Genomic DNA, 13,853 nt, shown 5'->3' with positions numbered 1-13,853 from the left:
AAAGGATGTTTATTTTTCTCAGTATTCATTATTATTGCATGTGGTAGTTATTCATAGCTAAATTTTCAGTAGTTGTTTGTTAGCAAAAAATGAAATCATTTCTCAAGTACATATTATAAAGTACCTCAGGAGATAAACCATTACATGTATATAAACCAACTTTAAGGAATAAATATTGTGTAATATCAATGGCTGTCAATTTACCTCAGGAATGATAAACTTGTCAGTGATTCTAATCCCAGAACTGTGGTACAAACAATATCATAAATTCAAATATTATGTCTTACGAATATGTGTTTGGCATTGTGGTGTAGTGGATAAAGTCTCTGCCTGAAACACTAGTATCTCATAGGGGCTTCAGTTTGAGATCCAGTTGTTCAACTTTCAGTCCAGCTCCTTGCTAATGAACTTGAAAAACCAGAGCAAGATGGCCCAAATGCTTGGTGCTCTGTACTCACATGAGAGACCCAGAAGAAACTCTTGGCTCTTGATCTAGGTCTGGTCCAGCCCTACCTGTTGTGGTCATCTGGAGACTTAATCAGCAGATGGTAGAGCTCTCTCTATCTATGTGTCTCTATAACTCTATTTTTCAAATAAATGAAAATAAATCTTTTAGAAAGAATATTTATTAATATTTGACTAATATTTACTTGATTAATATTAAGAGTTCTCATTCAGTTTCATTGTCAATTTCCAGCACAGATATCTTATAAAAAGTAGATAATGTAATATATTGATTTAAATATACATTTAATATGTGAAATACTGATTTGTTGCAATCATTTTCCTTTGAATTGTTATTTCTCTTTTGCTAATGTTTGAAAGAGCTGCCATCACAGCATGCAAAATGAATATTGTGTCATGGAATAGAGGTTGAGATGGATTAAAAATAGGAACATGTGAGGCATAGCTGAATAGCAAGGAAATACAAAAATTAAAACAGTTTTCTAAAACATTTCTACGAGGGAAGGGAGAGCTAGGAGGCAAATATCACAGAAAAATTAGCAACATGGAGCAAGGTCTGTACTAAATCTCTTACCAAATTCTCTTCTGAAAGCTAAAGACAAAGGACAGCCTAACAATTTTGGTTATGCCTGGACCTTGTTGCTTATTTGAAATTGTCAATTTGCTTTCAGAAATCAAACCAAACCCAACAACAACAGCAGTACTTTACTCCAAAAATTAATGAGTTCTGCCAGTGCCGAAAGAAACACTTTTAAGCCTTAGAGATAAGCATGTAATATGTTGCCATCCTGCCTTTAAGAACTTCACAGTGGGAGCTGCAGGGAATACTTAGAAAAATACCACACCCTTGGGATTTGCGGCACTGTTACCCAGAAGAGGCATCAGCATTGTCATTTAGACTTGGTGGGAGACCAGACAGTGTTTCCTACAGAAAGCAAAATAAGATGAATAGAAATTAGCCAGGCAAAGAGATGGAACTCACATTTTTCTCTCAGTTGTCTGATGAAGGGTATTTGGTTGTTTTGTCAACATTTAAATCATTTCTGTTATTGGATATAACTTAAGGTATTGCTTGGCCAAACTGAACCAAAAAAGAAAAAAAGGCAAATGTTGTTTACTGATTATTTCTTCTCACCCTATACTTCCACATTCTTTTCTGTTGTAGCATTTTACTTGTGCAATATTCTGCCCATTAGTCGTATGTGTGAGTGTGTGTGTTATACGCTTAGCTTTCTTCCAACTCCTGAATTGATGAATACCCAGAACTAACATCACTACTAGCTGTTGAGATACGGATGCAGTCATGCTTTTAAGTAAATGATTTATTCAAAGTACACAGCAGACAGCCTTTTGCAATAAAAGAAAAAGAGCTATTTTGTTTAGAAAAAAATAGCCTCTTTAGACCATGCTGTTATTATCCTATTACCATAGAAAGTATCCACTGTGATGTATATGTTTTCCTGACCTTATTACAGAAGCATACATGAAAAATGCACTTTATCATTCTCACTGCTGTTTAAAGTCTCCTATGGTACAGTAGACACATTTTGAGCATAATTTTTCTTATTTCAATAATTGTAGAAATAGTTATTAGACTTATGAAGTTTATGGCTACTTCTTTTTACCTATATAATCATCAATCCTTCTAAGTTTCTCACTCTCACTCTTTTAAATATTTTAAGTCTATGAACATCACCCAGAGATGATCAAGCAGATAAACTGATTAAATATCTTTCCAGTAAAATGCATGTAATTATCTATACCAGATCCTATAAGAAACAAATATCACTCCTGTAAAAAAAATATAATTCTAACTTTAAAAGGAACTATGAACTTCTACATTCTCCTAACATCAGAAATTAAAAAAGCCAAAATTCTGAGTCATCAAAAAATGCACAATCTCTAATAATATCTCCAAGATACTTTATTAAAGATATTTAAATAAATTCTGAAAATGATTTAACAATGACTTAGTAAGGACAGTAGTAACTTGAAATTTATTGATGGAAAACCCAGTGGCTTCTAGAAACTATATGCTTTTATGGAAAATGATATTTCTAAAGTTCTGTAATATTTTTGGGAACAACTTATCTTAAAGTGTATCAACAGATAGATGATGCCAATTGCTTGTTATTTTACAAAGCTGGAAAACCCCAGTAAAAGTCAAAACAAGAAATACATGCTTTATTATTTTATAAGTTATGTCCCCAAATGGTAAAACCATATAACTTTAGTCTAAAAAGTGTCATGAATGAGTAGTGACTATTATAACATAGGATGATATCAGTCAAGGAATTGACAAGTGTCTTTCTTGGGGGGATAAAAATGTTATTCTTTTTATGTATAAAGATTAGAGTGAATACATAAGCAAATATATAGATTATGTCCATGGTATTAAAATTTCATGGAGGGCTACCAGCGCTGTGGCTCACTAGGCTAATCCTCTGCCTGCTGCGCCGGCACACCGGGTTCTAGTCCCTGTCGGGGTGCCGGTTCTATCCCGGTTGCTCTTCTTCCAATTCAGCTCTCTGCTGTGGCTCAGGAGTGCAGTGGAGGATGGCCCAGGTCCTTGGGCCCTGCACCCCATGGGAGACCAGGAGAAGCACCTGGCTCCTGCCATCGGATCAGCACGGTGCGCAGGCTGCAGCGCGCTGGCCGCGGCGGCCATTGGAGGGTGAACCAACGGCAAAGGAAGACCTTTCTCTCTGTCTCTCTCTCTCTCACTGTCCACTCCACTCTGCCTGTAAAAAAAAAAAAAAAAAAAAAAAAAAAAAAAAAAAAAAAAAAAAAAAAAAAAAAATTCATGGAGTGCAATCTCCCAAAAAAGAAGTCTGAAAAAGATTCCTAAGGAGACAAAAATGAAAAAAAAAAAAGTTAAGAAACAATGCATTACACCATACAAATTTTCAGTTTCTCATGGGACAAAGAAGAAACAAATCCTTCATGTTCCTATTAGATGCTACCAACTTATATCTGTATTACAACCCATTCTTAAATAGGCAACATCTTCTTAAGAGATTATGTTGTTTCTGTGTCTTGCAGAAAATGTTGAATTCAAAATTCCCTTTTTATTCTAGATGATTGTACCTATTTGAATAAATTTTAAGTTTAAAATAATAGATTGAAATGACAGGGAGGCAGATGTTATCTCAGTTATGATTTATTATGTGTTGATCAAGAATGACACTGAATTAAACATTACAGAGTTGACACAAATATCGGAAATGACCCTATATCCTCATAGCACTTAACAATTTAGAATGTGAGAGAAATCTTGTATGAAAAATCTAAGAAAGTTGGAAGTAGTATCGCATTCTATTCTTAGAGTAATACATTGAAAGTTAGGGATTTGTTTTCCCAGTACTTTGCACACTGCCTGAATTACAGCTATAGCTACATTAATTCTTATGGAAGCTGTGGAGAGAATCAAGCAGAATTTATGAGCACTATGAAACTACAGCATCCAAGTTTCATGCATGGAGCACCATGCCTTAAATATAGCCACAATTTCCATAAGCAGAAAGGTCAATGTAAGTAGAGATAAAAGGAAACACTAAAGAGAAATATTTGTAGGAATACATTTTTAAAAAGAAATTGACTTGGCTATGTGAAGACAGGATGACCTTCTATATTTTATTTATAAAATTCTTTGATAGATATATTTGACTAAAAATCTTTGTTGCTTGTAACTTTAAAGTGTAAGGAATGAACATTTGTTGGAACTCTTTTTCAAGGATTCTCAAATTTAGGCATGATGTTGGATGGATCAATTTGCTCTAATGTAAGCCCAATTGTTCTATATTTATATTGGTTTATAGTAGTATCAGAAATATATTGGGATTTAGTCAGAATTTCTGATGGGTTATAGCAACTGTGTGTGTGTGTGTATGCATGCACTCAGCATCATTGCTTTGGAAATTTTGCAAACTATTGTCAGAAACTACTAGAAACCTTTATATTTTATGCTGTTCCTAACTGTAACATGGTTTACTGCTTCTATGCATGGAAATGCCTGTGAGTTACTGGTAATACTTTCTCCTAAAATCATCTCTACTGTGAGAATTCTGAAAGAATTCTAGAAATACACTATAATGCAACTGCATCTTATTACCACTGTTTTCTCTTCTGACATCTGAATATTTAAAACTGCTTCCAGAAAAATGTGTTTTGTTGCTATGCTGTTGCCAGAATAGTTTCATATTTTGTGACTCAACAGATTATTCTATTCACACTCTTTCTTTTTGTTGCTAAACAGTTGGTTCTGTCTTAGAATTCCTGCCTTCACTTCAGAGCAAGTTTATTTGTCTGGCTACTCTTCCAAGCAAGAGAAAACCACAAGTTATACCATTCTCCTATTGGAAAGAAATAAAAAATAAAAACACCAAACCTTCACACAGTCATGTGCCTACATAGCAATTTATTTTAAATTAAGTACTGTTAATTCAAGTGTAAGGTAATGGTGTGAAAAAGGTTAGGAAATATGTTCTATGGGAGAATGAATAAGGATCCACTATAAATGCTTCATTGTGGAAGGGAAATATATACTTAGCTTCCTAACAGTATTTTCCTAAAAATTTCCTCAGAAAACTTAAGTGATTAAATTGCATTATTTGTAATTGTGAAGTGTTTACTTCACTAATTGAAATTAGACTAAATTACTGGTCTGCATAAAATTGATGTAATGCTGCTATTAATAAGAGCTGGTCTTCAGGATGCATCATGTAGAACTATGATAAACCCATGGCTTTATCATCTGGTTTTTATAAATCTAACTTCCACATTAGCAGGAGGGAATCTCAATAATTGTTCCCTGTGTCCTTCTCTAAGTGTGCCTTCTTTTTTCATGCCCTGTGATCACTTTTTAACCCTTGGCTAAATGTATAGTTACAGCATTTAAATCTTTGCAAAACACTGCACTGCTGACTCCACCACTTGCATCTAAAACTCAAAATGCCCAAAGCTAATTACAACATCTTCTTTTCTTCCATTAGTTATATTTGTCTATCTAAATCCACTATTAATTTTAAGAGACCACATTATGAAGAAAACAAGCAAAACACATGGTCTTCAAATTCTAAATCAAGCTGATTATCATTTCCCTCTTATCTGCAAAGTTCTTATTATTCCTAATTACTACTACTAATCGTATTAAGATTGGTGAACTCAACCTCTGAAAGAAAGAGATATAAAGAGCTGTTTTTAGTGAAGTTATAAAATGCTTTCTATGGTGATGACTATCCACTTATAAATTATTTGTACATAAATTATATCTGTATGCATTTCTGAAATGATGCTGTAACTCCTCTATAGTTCCACAAGCTTATTATTGTACCTAATCAATAATTATTGCTAGAGGAATATATTTTTAAACCATAAACTGTAATATTTTCAGGTGACTTTGACCATTATCATCCCACAAGCATGCACTATCTACATATATTATTTCTTTTGCATAAATACTTTGTATCTAATTTCTTTCCATTGAACAAGTATCTTACAAAGCCCAACACAAGCACCAAGCTTCCTTGATAGTTCTCTTTCTTGATAGTTCACATTCCCTAAAACATTACTCTCAATGTGTTTATTTCATCACTTGATCCTTGGCATTATAGTTTAGATTCTTATTTCCATAATAGAATAGGTGGTGGTTTCCAATCATCCATAGCTCACTTCTGTTTAGCACATACATTTGTGCACAGAATCAGACAAGTAACTCTTGTTGCACTATTGAATATCATACATAGAAAATGTAATTATTGATCAACTTGTCTCAGCCCGACGTTTTATAATTCAATAAATTAACATTTAGAGAAGAGGAAATATTTTGTAAGCTGTTCTGTGAATCTTCAATGACAATCTGGTTGAGTTATTGACTACAGATTTGAGCTGTTGCTTTTCTATCCGCTGGATAAGTTATGATTATTTTCAAACAAAACATGAAGAATTATATATTGTGTGTGGCATAGTTTTAAAAAACTAAACTCCTATACCCACATGTAGCACATCATAGTAATAAAAGTATATTGCTTAAGGCACATTTGCATCTAATATGCTAATATTAAAAAGGATTGTTCTCATCCTCCAAAGCATAACAATAGCAAAACCAAGAAATTCAATATTTTCTAGAATTTTAAAAAAATAAGATATTTTGTTTCTGATTATTATGACCTCTGAAATTCACGCATTCAGATTGTGTAAGACTATGTCATAATTCATTCAAGTAGGAACTCTCTTGTTATCAAACTGTAAATATGAAAAATTAAACTATATTTTTTAAATAGTCAATTTAAATTTAATAGTTTTGTTGGTACCCCTGCTTTTGGAATTTGTTTTATGAGTTTTTTCACATTCACTAACCTACATTTCAAAGAAGGATGAATGCTGCTGTTTTGTCTTTATTTTATTAGTATGAGAACTAAAACCTAAAAACCAGAGAATTGCTTTATGATGGCAATATCTAAACACAACATGGAAGTTTGAAAATTTAACTACTTGAAAATTCGGATATATTATGCTGTTTATGAAGTTTTATCACTTGATTTATTTAAATAATTATCCTCTTTAAAAATCCCCTTTAAAAATTACATTTCTCATACATGGCATATTTTGGTAATAAATATTTATAAATAATGTAACAAATATTTGTTTCTACTTATTTTGCCTTACTAAAGCCCATTCACTAAAATGTAGAAATAAAAGAGCCAAAATATCATCTGTGGGCTTGCAATTGTAATCAAAGAAAATGCTAGAAATTTTTATAATGGAATTTAATTGATCGAACTTCAAACTAGTAAGTAACACAATCTCTCAAACTTTGTTGACGGGCAGGTAGATACAACTACTTTCAAAATTGGCATTATCCACTGGAGCTAAATGTAATCAGATCCACACTATAATCCAGCTATTCCTCTCCTAGAGTAAGTCTTGGACTCAGAATACACAGTACCATAAAGGTATATGTGTGTTCACCAAAAAATATTCCAAACTTGGAAAATACACAAATATCAATCATCTAGACTACAGTAAATTAACTGTTATATATTCTTGCAATGGAATAAAACATATCAATGTGAATGAATACATTGTTTATCCATGCAGTAATATAGGCAAATCATATCAACAAAATGTTCATAAATATGCTAAAAAGATTATTAATGTAAAGTTGAAAAGAAAGGCAACATTTTTATTGTATAATCCAGGAATAATTATCTCTGGGCAAGATAATGCCTGGAAAAGGATATGGTGCGAGAGAGAGCCAGTGTGTGTTTCTGTGACACTGACACTTCTATTTTTTGATCTGTACTCACTTCACTAGTGCGTACTCCCTTGTGAAACTTCAGTCATATAAAAACTTATTTGGCCACTTTTCAAAAAATGAAAAATCTTTAAAATCTATGAAAACAGTTTGTACTGGTAACTTATTTGATATAATTATTGGTAACATATGATTGTTCTTGCCTTTGCACTGGATTGGAAAGATTTTTTTTTTAATTGCAGTTAAGTAAGAAAAATAAGTTATGGTGTTCAACAGTGCAGCAGAGTGACTATAGTTAACAATACTGTGGTGTGTATTTCACAATAACTAGAAGAGATTTCCCTCACCACAAAGAAATGATAAGTATTTGATACGCTAAATACCATGATTTTATCAATAGACCATGTATACATGTATTGAAACATCACACAGTGCCCCTAAATATGCGCAGTTTCTGTATGTCTAATAAATATAAAAATTAAATTTAACAATATATTCATATATAGTGATTTTTAATATTTTGTCTTTATTTTTTTCCTTTACGAGTTTCTTTTTTGCTCAATAAGTCATCAATTGACTTAAAGAACAAAGAATCCTTTCCAGAAAGACACTTATTTTACAAAACATTTCCAGTAGAGGGAGCTTCCCTTTCTTTACTATAGGAAATCCTCTTCATAGAGTCATCACAGAAATTGAAAACATTTAGTTTTTTACATAAGATTAAAGTTCTTCATAAGAGTGATGAACTAGTCTCTCATTTAAGATTGGTATGTAGCAAAGAAATTATTTAATTTGTGAAAGAAAAAAGAAAAGTTTAATGAATAATGTAAGAATCGCATGAACTTCTAACAAGCCTTTTTCAAGGGATTGCATTGTTAGATTACTCATAAACCACAACTAAAATTATTTAATATACTTAGTTAATATATTTAATATACTGATTAATTTGAAATAAATTGCTTTGAGAATTTCAATAAAACCCTAGAATTAATAAGAGAATCTAGAGAAGAGTATTATCTGTCATGTTGAATTTTCATTCCATAAATTTGGTCTCATTGACCAAAATTGCTTAACTACTAACTATTTCTTAACTATTAAGTTACCTAAATATAAGTAACTATCAGAAAAACTTACCTTACTTCTTCTAAAAATATATATTACTGACAAAATAAAATGATCAGTCTCTTTTATATTATATTTGTACTCATCCCCATGAAATCCTCATAATTGTAAAAGCTCTACAACTTAGTTTTGATCAGTAGGTATAAAATTTCTATCAACTGCAAAGTTACAAAAAATGTACTAAATCGCATTAAAATATTTTTCACTAATATACTTTGACTCAAAATGGTTTAACTCTTTATAGAAAAAGCAGTACTTTGAGGAACATAATAGGCTGCTCAGCTATTTGCAATTAGCTACAGGTATATCAAAATAATGTGAGTTTCTGTAGGTAGGTTTTGTATGATACATTTTTAAGGTAGCACAAAGATAAAAAATTAACATAGTAAAATAGAAAAGAATATTTACACATTTCAGATAGAAATCAATACACATAGAACTCAGTCACTGAAAATATTTGACTTCAGCACTAGTGAAAAGCTTGTGAACCAGAAAAGTAGAAATTTTATGGTAATTACATAGTATCAATAAAATAAAATTTATAATGGTGGCTCAAAAGTCCCTATGAGAAGTGCCTTGTTTTTATGCATTATTTATTTAAGAACAGTACTAAAAATATGTGATCATTTTGCCAAGGTTCCCTTATCTTCTTTAAATTAATTTAAAGGAAAAAGAAAGCCTATCTTATATGACTGCAACGTAATAACAAAATGACATGTCATCAAACAACTTCAAGTTTAGTACATCTCTTAAATTACTTTACTCAAAAAGATATTTTTGACATAGAACATATCTATTGGCTTGTGTATAATATTGCCTTCATTTGTTACTGAATTAGGTCATTAGGAAGAATGCTCATTTAGCTTAATGCCTGGATTATCAACAATGTTCCGAGTTTTTCTGATCACTAAGTGCCATTGTTCTATATTTCTTCCTTTTAAAAAGTTAGCCATGTCCCATTTATAATTGTTACTAATTTGTGACATCTTCAAAAAGATAACACCCATAATACACAATTCATTTAGAAAAGCAAAGCTATACATCCAATTTGAATAAAAAAATAAGCTTTTGAAATATTTTTCCAGAGTAATATCATATACAATTAACATATTATGCCCATCACTAAAACACACTAGCAGTAAAAACACAGCAAATTACCTGTTGTCAGACATCATAATAGATAGACTGCTAGGTAGTTTTACATAGACAACAATGCAATTTAAGAGATGCTCTAAGCACGTCAATACAGAGATGCGTATTTTTTGGCTTCATCAATAACAAGTGGTTGTAATTTGAGTTTTCCAGCTGTTAATACAAGCGGACTCACCTGAGTAACAATGCTGCTTCCCAGAAGTAAAATCCCGAAACTAGTGTCCGAAAATGTCTCACGTGAGCCATGATACGGAGAGAGATTTACGATCCTGAAAATAGTCTTTTCCAAGGCATGGGGAATCAGAAAGACAGAAAAGGGAACGTGCAATCTAACCCAAGTGGTGCTGGTGGAGACAAACGCCTGGGTAGCTTCAGCACCTCAGACAGCTCCCTGCGGTCCTGAACCTCTGGTTCAAACACTTGAAATTCGCGTTCGACCACTTCTTAGAGCAATAGCAGAAGATAGATTCACAGAGCTACAAACATGCAGGTGACTTATACAACGAAACTATACACAGGAGGGAAACGAAGTGTCTGCAGTGCCTAGGTTCTGGGCAACAGTATACTGAAGCACTACCATCAAAGCTCCTCCTTTCCTGGCTCAGATCCACTATTGCAGGAAGAACAGCAGCAACAGTCAAAACAAGGATGCTTCTCCACCTGCTCAAAGCGCCGCCTGCAGGAATCCCTCTCTCCACCTTGGGGAAAAACCAGGGACGGCGAGCGCGGCTAAGGGAAGCGGGGGCGGGGCCAGACGACCCTGTCTTGCCCGCCAATCAAGATTGCACAGACAGACAGAGTGACAGGCCGCTTATGACGTTGGGAGGTGCTCAGCCCCTCAGCCTTTTTGAAAAAGAACAGCGCGTAACTGGTGCAGAGCCCCAAAAGCGACTGGAGGGAGTTGGGCGAAGAAAGCCTCAAGGCTGACAGCTGGGAGAGTCAGCGGCGTTGTGGATTTTGCTATAGCAGAACCGCGGGGGGAGGGATCTTCCAATTTTCTCTGTCGGGAAAAGGCACAGCTTAGTAACGAAAGGTCTTATCCGATGTGACCGTGTCTCTTAGACCTGACACCAAATTGCAGGTCAACACTAACCCAGATCCTTGCAAAATGCTGGGGAGGGGAAGAGAATGAAGGTGTACCAGGGGAACGGAAGACTCAATTGCTTCTAGACTCCTCTCATGATCCTAGCCAGCTTCTGACCAGGAAGCATTGCCTGGGCTAAGTTGCCTCTCCATCAATAGTAACAATGTTTGTGAAAGCAGCTACAGGCACAATGCTTTCAACACTTTTTTTCTTACACGTTTTAAATATCATAACAGTAAGTTTAAGTGAGAAGAACTAGGTTACAGAGCATCACTTGGTACATCTTCTCTCTCTCTCTCTCTCTCTCTCTCTCTCTCTCTCTCTCTTTCTTCATCCACTACCTCTTCATCTTCTTCTTCTTCACTGTCCCTCCCTCTCGTGCCATTTACAATGGAGTTCCGCACTGGGAGACTGAGAAGTAAAATAATGCGAATGTGTGTCTGTATGTGTACTTCATGAATCTTAATTTCTAAAAAACTTGAAACATATCTTTCCAATGGCTTTTATTCTCTATCTGTCAGGACCAAAGTGTTCAATCCTTGAATCTTCACTTTTCCCCAAATTCCCTCAGATATTTACTCTGAAAGTGCTGCTTTCATCTTTTAACTCTTCCAATGACTAAGCTACGTATCATGAGGGTCTGTTTAGTATTTCCTACAGCTTTTTCTTAATTAAATTCAAAGAGTGATTGATGTACTAGTAATTTTAATGATTCACTATTTAACTGGAAAAAACATAAGTCACCACAACCCTCTCAAGTGAGGTCACAGTGGAAATCTTTCTGTCTGTGCTATGATAGATAAGCTTACGTACATACCATGAAAATAGTTTTCTCAGTTTCTTTGCATATATTGTTTCACTCATCACTTTTCATGTCTTGATTTTCTGTTTGTTTTGAATCATAAACTCCCAAAAGTCTCTTAAGTAATTTGATTGATTCTACCTATCAATTTCTGCAGCTTAGCAAGGTTTGTGCCATTTTAATTAGTTTAGTTGTTTAATGAATCTTTTGATATTCAAAGTGATAAGGTACAAATGCTTTTTGTTGGTCATTTTTTCATCATATAAAGAAAAACAAGACTTTACAATATTTCAAGTAGACCCAGATTCCTTGCCTTGCTTAATCACTAAATGGATATCTTTGGAAATTTTGAGCTTTCTAAAAAAGGTCTTTAGTTACCTTAAAAGAATATATATTGAAGGAACTGAATTAAAAGACCTCTGGAATTCTTTTTTTTTTTGGGGGGGGGGAGACTAGAAGGAGAAAACTAATAGTGCAAACTCTGTACCTTAATCTGCATAATTAAGTAACATGACAGCTTAAAAATCAGGATAAATTTAGCTGTTTTATCTTATAATTAAGATAAACACATTGATATTTTATACTTTATGAAGTCACTATAATGTATTTATTCCATTGGTTTCCTGAACTATAAAAGTCATAAGAGAGGACAGGGGAAACTTGCATATTACTGATTATTCATAGCAACACCATGACTTTTTACCTTCAAATTACCCATCATCTGCTATTTTCATACTCTTTATTTCTTTGACTTTTCCATTGACCACTATTTAATCTATCCCTAGCATGTAGATAATATTTATTGGATGCATCAGTGATCCTATTAGAAATATAAAATATATGTTTTTCAGTTAGTGAATGAATAAACTCACTACATTTTATTGGGTATCAGACTAACTTTAATTAGACAAATCAGAAATTAAAGAATGGCTTATGATGCATTCTTTCAGTTAATAGTTGCTAGAGCTTTTTGTGTATAGATTTTTATTTTGCTTGTTTCAATTTCTGCAACATAAAAGTGATTCATACATCTAGATTTTTTGATTGCTTATCTGTAAAATTTACTTTTCTGAGAATAATTGTCCTGATTGAATGGGTGAGTAAACAAATATGTTTCTGAAATAAACACATTTCTATGAATGAAGACGGACTGACTAGCCCATTTATGTAAAACTAACCTGCATTCCAATATGGCCAAATCTCAACTTTTTTCTTTGTGATTCTTGCTGTTTCTTTCTTGCACTAAAGGATTGCATTTTCCATTATATAAGGTATAGGACTTACCATATTTATCTTCCTTATCTTTAATGCTTTTTTAAAGAGAAAGTAATTCTAGCCCAGAGTGGTTAAGTGATGGTTACAAGCCCTCATACCAAATAAGCTGAAGATTATAAACTCAGATTAGGGTTTCTGATTCTTTGAGTAGTTTTTGTCTTCTATCAGAGGAACTACCTTTAATGGTATATTTCCATTATGCTCTCAAAATATACAAATATTTCCTAAGGTACGGAAAGGTAGATAGATTTCAGTATAATGATAAATGTGCCTTTATCTAGTTAGCTTTTTTAATATGCTCAGTCATTGGGCCTGGTGCCATGGTGCAGTAGGTTAATACTCTGCCTGCAGTGCCGGCATCCCATGTGGGTGCTGGTTCTAATACTGGTTGCTCCTCTTCCAGTCCAGCTCTCTGCTATGGCCTGGGAAAGCAATAGAAGATGGCCCAAGTGCTTGGGCCCCTGCATCTGCATGGGAGATGAGGAAGAAGCTCCTGGCTCTTGGCTTCAGATTTCACAGCTTTGGTCATTGTGGCCATTTCGGAGTGAGCCAGCGGGAGGAAGACCTTTATCTCTGTATCTCCCTCTCACAGTCTGTAACTCTACCTCTCAAATGAATAAATAAAATCTTTAAAAATAATGCTCAGGCCGGCGCCGTGGCTCAACAGGCTAATCCTCTGCCTTGCGGCGCCGGCACAC

General features: G+C 33.8%; 1 protein-coding gene across 2 annotated transcripts in view; it reads right to left on the bottom strand.

Moving 5' to 3' along the window:
- GLRA3 (glycine receptor alpha 3) overlaps positions 1-10,240 on the bottom strand; it is a 154,839-nt gene extending 144,599 nt beyond the window's left edge. For both annotated transcript variants that reach the window (XM_062213060.1, XM_062213061.1), the window contains exon 1: positions 10,170-10,240. In XM_062213060.1, the coding sequence (XP_062069044.1) occupies positions 10,170-10,240 (71 nt within the window). The remainder of the gene's footprint in view (positions 1-10,169) is intronic.
- Positions 10,241-13,853: the final 3,613 nt, after the last annotated feature.

The sequence above is a fragment of the Lepus europaeus genome, chromosome 16 (genome assembly GCF_033115175.1).
Source record: "Lepus europaeus isolate LE1 chromosome 16, mLepTim1.pri, whole genome shotgun sequence".
In the NCBI taxonomy this organism is placed as follows: domain Eukaryota; kingdom Metazoa; phylum Chordata; class Mammalia; order Lagomorpha; family Leporidae; genus Lepus; species Lepus europaeus.
This window is presented reverse-complemented; position numbering and strand designations above follow the sequence as displayed.